Source organism: Ylistrum balloti, unplaced genomic scaffold (assembly GCF_031769215.1).
Source record: "Ylistrum balloti isolate Yb309-2 unplaced genomic scaffold, AGI_CSIRO_Ybal_v1 Utg370346, whole genome shotgun sequence".
Taxonomy (NCBI): domain Eukaryota; kingdom Metazoa; phylum Mollusca; class Bivalvia; order Pectinida; family Pectinidae; genus Ylistrum; species Ylistrum balloti.
The window spans coordinates 258,500-266,514 of NW_026782248.1; the positions used below are offsets into that span (position 1 = coordinate 258,500).

At 34.3% G+C, this 8,015-nt stretch overlaps 1 protein-coding gene across 2 annotated transcripts in view; it reads left to right on the forward strand.

The window, feature by feature from the left end:
• Nucleotides 1–6,342, forward strand: part of LOC132553745 (E3 ubiquitin-protein ligase TTC3-like) — a 47,993-nt gene extending 41,651 nt beyond the window's left edge. For both annotated transcript variants that reach the window (XM_060218017.1, XM_060218018.1), the window contains exons 35-37: nt 1,016–1,160; nt 1,678–1,872; nt 3,706–6,342. In XM_060218017.1, the coding sequence (XP_060074000.1) occupies nt 1,016–1,160; nt 1,678–1,872; nt 3,706–3,795 (430 nt within the window). In that variant the 3' untranslated portion in view covers nt 3,796–6,342. The remainder of the gene's footprint in view (nt 1–1,015; nt 1,161–1,677; nt 1,873–3,705) is intronic.
• The last annotated feature ends 1,673 nt before the right edge of the window (nt 6,343–8,015 follow it).

Consider the following 8,015-nt stretch of genomic DNA (forward strand, 5'->3'; position numbering starts at 1 on the left):
TCAACTTTGACCGATTTCAACCAATTTGGTAAAAAGCATCCCTTAGTGAAGCACATATGAAATTATGTTGAAAAAAGTGATTATGTCCCCTTTGGGGCCCATAAGGGGTGTAAAAGGGGCCATATGTAAAAACCTTCATTAAATGACTTCTTCTCAAGAACTATTGGATGGATTTTGACCAAACTTGGCACAAAGCATCCCCATGTGAAGCCGCTTCAAGTGTGCGAAGAAAAAGGATGTGGGCCCAATAGGGGCCGCAGGAGGGGGGAAAAGGGGGTAAAGTTAGGTAAATATTTAAAAATCTTCTTCTCATGAACCAACAGTCAGATTAAATTCATATTTGATATTTAGGGTCCTTATAGCAAGGTCTACAAAGTTTGCGAATGCAGGAGGGGGGAGAAGGGGAAACTTGATACGAATGTTCTACACAAGGTCCTGGGAAGTGTTTTAACTTTTTGGGGCGATTCAAAATCCAAGATGGCCACCCTGGCCTCGGTTTGGCTAAGACATTATGGACTTCCTCTCAAGAACCATTGGGTGGGTCATGTTCAAACTTGATACAGATGTTTTACACTTGGTCCTGCACAAGTGTTGTTACATTTTTGCAATATTTTAAAATCCCCAGATTATTGACATATATTCCTCAGGTGACCGTTAAGGCCCCTTGGGCCTCTTGTTTACAGATGAATTTGAAACTTCACATGAAGGTTTATTACCATAAAAGCCAGGTCAAGTTCCATAACCAAAATTTTTCGCCCATTAATTACAGAGTTATGGCCCTTGGTACATTTGCAAAATAGGTTTCCCCTCAATAACTTGAGTAATTTTTCATTTATTAATTTGAAACTTCATATGAAGGTTTATTACAGAAAAGTTGCTGCAAAATAACTTGCTTAATAACAGTTAAATGGAATTATCTGCCTGAAATTCATCCAATTATGGTTGGTAAACTTAGGACGAGCGGATCGTGTAACACTTGCGAAACTCTTGTTTAACTTAGTGCTACTTCTTCCAGGCCAGTGTTTGTAAGACTGATCCAGGAGCTCAGGCAAGCCAAGGGAGGGTCGTTGTCAGGGACAACAATGGATGAGATTGTGAATCAGATTGTTGAACTCATTCAGACTTATGAACAAAGACAACAACAAAATACTTCCTCACAGGTAGAGAATTTTTTCATTGCTTTTTTTGCTATATTCTCATGACTGGATGTGTTGTCAGGACAATATATATATAGTGTTGTCAGAGTGTTTACAGAGTTGTTAGAGGCACTTTCAAATGTAACGATTTATTTTGTTAACCTTTTAACAAATCACTACAGGAAAGTATGCTGACCTAGCATGTAACATTTTAGAAGTTCTTACACTCATGTCGATGTGATGTGGAATTTTTTTAATGGGGATTGTCAAATTTTGAATTATTCTACAAGTTCGTAAATTCCATACTACATTAGTAAGAGTGTAAGATTCTCTTTATCATCTAACCCTTATTTCTGAAAAGTAAGAGAAAACTCAAGACAGGACTTTATGGGACATGGTCATTACGTTTTTCACTAGCGAGACAATCATGCGACATCATCAAGCCACAACTTACGATGTCTTTACTATCTGTGACATGACACAACAGGCCAGTTATGTGATAAGATAACTATATTGAAAGTTTTCCTAATTTTGTTGAAAGGCATCATCACAAAGACCTACACCACCAAAGCCAATTGCACCACCTCCTGGGTTAGCAACCAGCTGGGCCTTCTCAGCATCTGATGGTGCAAATGAAGTGTTTGAAGAAGATGAGGATCCTTGTGTGATTTGCCATGAAGAGATGACACCTACAACTACACGTACACTGGACTGTAGTCATAGATTTCATGATGAGGTACCCATTATAACAAACATACTCTAATTTTCTTGAAGTTGTAAGTCAAAAAGATCTGAAATATAGGTATCATACATATATATATCACCTGCAGCTGGTATAGGCAGGCTTGTGAGAAAACTTAAGTATCATATATATCACCTGCAGTTAGTGTTGGCAGGCTTGTGAGAAAATTGAAATTTAGGTATCATATATATCACCTACAATTAGTGTAGGCAGGCTTGTGAGAAAACTGAAATTTAGGTATTATATATATCAACTGCAGTTAGTGTTGGCAGGCTTGTGAGAAAACTGAAATTTAGGTATCATATATATCAACTGCAGTTAGTGTTGGCAGGCTTGTGAGAAAGAGGGTTTCCTACACTACTGCCAGATTACAGTCATGAAAAAGCTATTTCTTTGTACGTCTCTTGAAGTAATGGCCAAACCCATTACTTTCCCATTAAAGAAATAGCCATTTCAAAGTAATTGGCTTATTACTAGTTGCAATTGTAATGGGCATCAAGTATTTTCTGCTCTAGTGTAATGGGCATCAAACATTTTCTTCTCTAGTGTAATGGGCATCAAACATTCTCTGCTCTAGTTTAATGAGCATCAAACATTTTCTGCTCTAGTGTAATGGGCATCAAACATTCTCTGCTCTAGTTTAATGAGCATCAAACATTCTCTGCTCTAGTTTAATGAGCATCAAACATTTTCTGCTCTAGTGTAATGGGCATCAAACATTTTCTGCTCTAGTGTAATGGGCATCAAACATTTTCTTCTCTAGTGTAATGGGCATCAAACATTCTCTGCTCTTGTTTAATGAGCATCAAACATTCTCTGCTCTAGTTTAATGAGCATCAAACATTTTCTGCTCTAGTGTAATGGGCATCAAACATTTTCTGCTCTTGTGTAATGGGCATCAAACATTTTCTTCTCTAGTGTAATGGGCATCAAACATTCTCTGCTCTAGTGTAATGGGCATCAAACATTCTCTGCTCTAGTGTAATGGCATCAAACATTTTCTGCTCTAGTGTAATGGGTATCAGTGTTTATAGCAAACAATGTTGTTATGGCCATTAAAGGTGTATGAAATTAATAGACAATTACAATAAAATACATTCTGATGGGTCATTATTGTTCTTAAAATAATGGCTGAGGATGGTCAAAGGTTACCTGAGACATGGAAGGGCTACTACCTAGGATGTTCTAACATTTCCTTGCAGCATGGGAGGTATTCTGCATTGTTAAAAAATTAGTTGAAGCAAGAAAAGGCTTCTTCGAATGTTCAGATATATCTGATGCATTGGATGACTTGCTTCAAAGTAAAAATATTTATCAAAGGCATGAGAGGACTTTCGAGGATGATCAAACAGTTAATCCTGGAAGGGGAGGATTTTCAGTGATGTATGTGTATTTTCACAGAATATTACATACAGATTTGGCATGAATGTTGGTTTTTTAATTTGCCAGAAACAGTATCTAATAGATTTAAAAAAAACAATGTTAAGTCCATAAGATCATACAAACATGAAATAAAGTTTTAGAATATAGATCACTTGTTGTTTTTATCAATAATAGTAATCTGTCCTGATATTGCGTCTCCAGATAATTTGAAATTTGACACCTCAAACTGTTCTGGTAGAAAGTCTAGTTTGGGTAAATACTGGAAAATTAAAGATTTTATTGGTTGTGTCCTGCCTTCACTGCTAATAATAATGTTAATAATAACATTCGCCTTAAACAAAGCGGGGGAGAGACAAAATGATTTATGGGATTTATCAGCTCGTAACTTTGTAATGAATATTATTTTGGATTATTTTTATCCCACACTGCCTTCTTTAATTACAGTGTATCCGTAAATGGTTTAAGGAACAGAGCACCTGCCCAAACTGTAGGATCCATGCACTCCTGCCAGATGAGTTTCCATCTCTGAAATGAGCTTACGTCACTTGATTGTTTTCGGAAAGAGAGCTTTTCTTCACAAACTACAGAGAAATTATTTATTGCAGGAGGGACAATGAAATAGCTTATATCATTATAACTGAACTGCAATTGACCAGCCTAACTGCAGGCATGGGCTTATTGACAGATTAATTTGTCTCGCAAGACGCCTTCATGACTAAAGGATATCATGATCCTCGAATTATTTTTCATTTGATCTCTTTTAACCTCTATTAATGCTTTTTCACATTTAAGAAACTTGGGAGAAAATCCAAATGGATTTTTTTTTCACTGTTAGATTTAATATTTATTGATTTATGCTACTTTTAAGTTTTCCCATTTTGTAATTGTTCGGTAGTTTTACAATTGCTGTACTCTATTTATATTTTAATATTTGATTTGTTTTTATTATGATCCATGTCTTTTATCAATTTGTATTATATTTGTTGTTCAATTTCAGAAAGAACATCCATTACACAGATTATAGTAGGGACTTCTGATTCTCTTCACTTCAGATTTAGTTTAAGTCGTAAAATCGGGCACTGTCATTATATATTTTGAATCAAAAATTAACATGGAAAATCGGAAGAGGGCATGAATGTAACTGTCTTGGCATTTTGTTTAAAAAAACCAACAAAGTCAATTTACTTTATGATCAAGGGTGTTATTGTGATGCATGCAATCTTGTTGGACATTGGGAGGGGTGTGTGGTAAACTTAATTATTAGGAATCAGTAAACTTCTCATTTTAGAAAGTTTCAAGAAATCAGAAAAATAATACATCAGTATTCCTAAGACAGTTGTTCTGTCTTGTCTCAGACCTTCATTGATCTATAGCATAATTTTTCTAGATGTTATCAGAATCATAATGGAATTTTCATACAAAATAAAAGTTTAAATGTTGTATTAATTTGCTCTTTGTACTTCTAACAGAGGACCATGGTTTCTTTATTTTAAAGTGAATGACTGATAATCCCATTAGAATATCTTCATGAGAAGTAAAAAGTTAATGTCCTATTACTGTATTTATCTGCAAATTAGCCCCTATCCAAAAAATAAGCTCCCTTATTCAGTTTTCAAGAGTATTGATTGTGGAATAGTAACTAAAAGTTAACTGACAAAAATAAGCCCTACCCAAACATTTATACTAAACTTCACAGTTGGGGAGGGGGCTTTATTGAGGATGAATAGAGTATGTTTTATCTAATTTTTTTTTTTTTTTTTTTAACTCGTCCTTCAAAGTTCTGTTGGTTAATATTTAAAGACATTAATCTCGGATTCAGAGAGATAGTGTGTTCACTGGTTTCATGGCTCTGTGAAGGCCCAGAGTCATTTTGAGGGTGGATCTCCTTGTAGTAATGTGGTTGCTATCTTGCAGAACATAATGAGAGAGCCCGTCACATTATCCATAACAATTTAGATGGTGTCTTGCCCTTGGAGAAGGTGGTATGAATTAATTCTTGGAACCTTTTTAAGCTCCCCAAACATTTTCGGGGAGCATGTAGTACTCGCCTTGTTTTTCAGATTCTGAATTAGAGGTTTTGGAAGGAAAAGGAGATTTTTAAAAGGTACATAATTTGGTAGATCCATATTGTTTCGCTGCACTTTCTGTCAATGGCTGATTTAGTTGAGTAGCTGCCTTTGTCAATTAAAATTTTTCATATCAGAAACTAATTAAATCCAGAGTTTTCTTTATCAGATGCAAAATGTATACATAACCGAATTCGAGAGGATTTTGAAAAAATGTCTCAATAAGACTTTATATCGGTTAAAGAATTGTGCACCAATGTGTTGAGACGTTTCTGAAATATTATTTATCTTGTTACAAAATTTTAATGTTGCCCATATTTGTACTACTTAATTTATTCATATTGATTATATATATACATATATCATGACAAATTACACTCTTTGATCATTCTTCTTGTTTACCAGTACAACATAATATTGAAAATTCAGATTTTGATAAAAGTTTATATACAATACTGTATAACCTTTTATTTTCAGGGAACAACATTTTGGCTTTTTCACGGTACATTCATGTGACCACTAAAACTAAATCTGTGAATTAATGATGTGTTTTCAATGTCCTTTTTAAATCTAAATCGCAAAGTTTTTAATTGTTTCGAAAGTAAATGGCGAAAACTTTGACCATCTTTAAGGTAATTCCTTTATCCCTTTTGTTTTATCCATAGCTTATTTAGCACGACATTATCTTGCTGCTGTGTTGACAATTTTTTCAAAACAAATGATGAAAAGAAGATAAGATGTTGTGTGATGTCCATTTAAAATTCTGATCACATTATTATGTACTGCTTGTCTCATCCTGTGTAATTGGTCTCTTGATTTCTATATTCATGTTTTATTAAATCTATGTAATTGATATTCTCCGCAAGGTTAAATGTTATGTTGTAATGTACACTGTTACTGGAGACCTATGGATCTCTGTATTATACAATCATTTGTGTTTGTAGTAAATGTCCTCAGAATGTAATTTAACACATTACTGATTATACATTGTACGGTAATAAATGTTCTCAAATGATTGATAATTGTTGTTAATTTACACACATTTATAACAAGAGGTCTAGTGCCCTTAGCTTGACGGTTACCGGAGGTAAACAATATTGAACATAAAGGTTAAAGGGTAGTTAGCAAGTGCCGTGAGACAGAAATTGTGACACCGAATACTAAGCCAGTGTCAATACATGCATATCATCAAAACTGTCATTCTTTACTGATAATTATTATAAATTTATTTCCAGTGGGAAATAACCAATGTTATACTTAAAAATACAATTTTTCTATGAAAGTTACAGTAAAGTCTAAAAAAAATATTCCTCCCTAGGAAGAAATGTGAAACTCATTTTTGTTATTTAAGCACCTTAAAATGCTTCCATTTATGAAAAGCATTTGATTCTACCTTATCATCATAAAATTTCATTGTGACCTATTCTAATACCCTTCATGCAGCATATTGTGTCTAAACAATTGAACACTTTTGACTTCTTTCACTTCTTTATATGATGCAACATATGTGGTATGGGCGTTGTCCATCCATCAAACTTTCATTTGTACGGAGATATCCCTTATGTCACCATGACATCAAGTTATGCTTTCTCAAGTAAAATGGCAGTTTAATACAACTGTGTAGATCTCATCCGTCAGTTTTCATCTGATCATTTTCAAACTTGGTAGGCTTAATCACCAAGACATTGTGCTTTCCTGAACAGCAGTTCATTTGGAAGAGTTACTTCCCCTTGTTGTTTTCATGATATTAATCTTGTCTACAGACCTCTCTTTTTTTTTTTCCTTGGATTAGGCTTAATCATTGTGACATGAAATGGTGCTTTCCTACGCAGAAGTTTGATTCAACAATTGTGTAAGGATTAATTGCCTGGTTTTTTTTTTGCAGTTTTATTTTCTATAGATATCTGCTCCCTCACTTTTCACCAATTTCATGAAAATGTGTATTCCTCAATGGAAAGTGATTTTACAATTTTGTGAGTTATTGCCCATTGTTTTTTAGCACTTTCATCTTTTCTAAATATTTCCTTTCCCAGCTTTTAACCAATTTCCTCAAAACTTAGTAAGCATAAAAATTACAAATTGAGATTGTGTCCTCTTTAACAGTTTTTAGATTCCACAATATTTCCAACAGTTATTGCCCTTTGTTCTTTTTGGCATTTTAATCTTGTTTAGATATTCTTTTCAATTTTCCTCACATCCTGGCTGCTTTTGCATAACCCGGTTGAAACGGTTCAGGTGCTCTGGAATTATTCCACTATACGCAAATGCACTTATGCCAGATGTTGGACTTCATATATGTAAAGTTGAAAATGCATTGCTTTGGAATTTTCAAGCATAAATCAATTAACTGAAATTAGGATACCATCCATTTCACTCGTACATTATAGCACAATGATCCTGGAAATATGTGAGTGCACCCATTCTAACTTTTATGCTGAAATTCCGAAAACGAATGATTTTCAGCAAATTAGTTTCGTACTGGTAAGACTTGACCTCTCAAACTTCACATGCCAATTATACAAAGTCCAGCCTGGGTCCCAATCTGTACCTGGCTTTTTTCTTACAAGTTCAACTGCTTAGGTGAAAGTGCCCCCAATTTATCAGTAAAATGTATATCTTTCTTGACAATATGACTGATTATTGCCATTTGCATATATGTATTGGTTTTTGATGCAACAAATCCCGAAT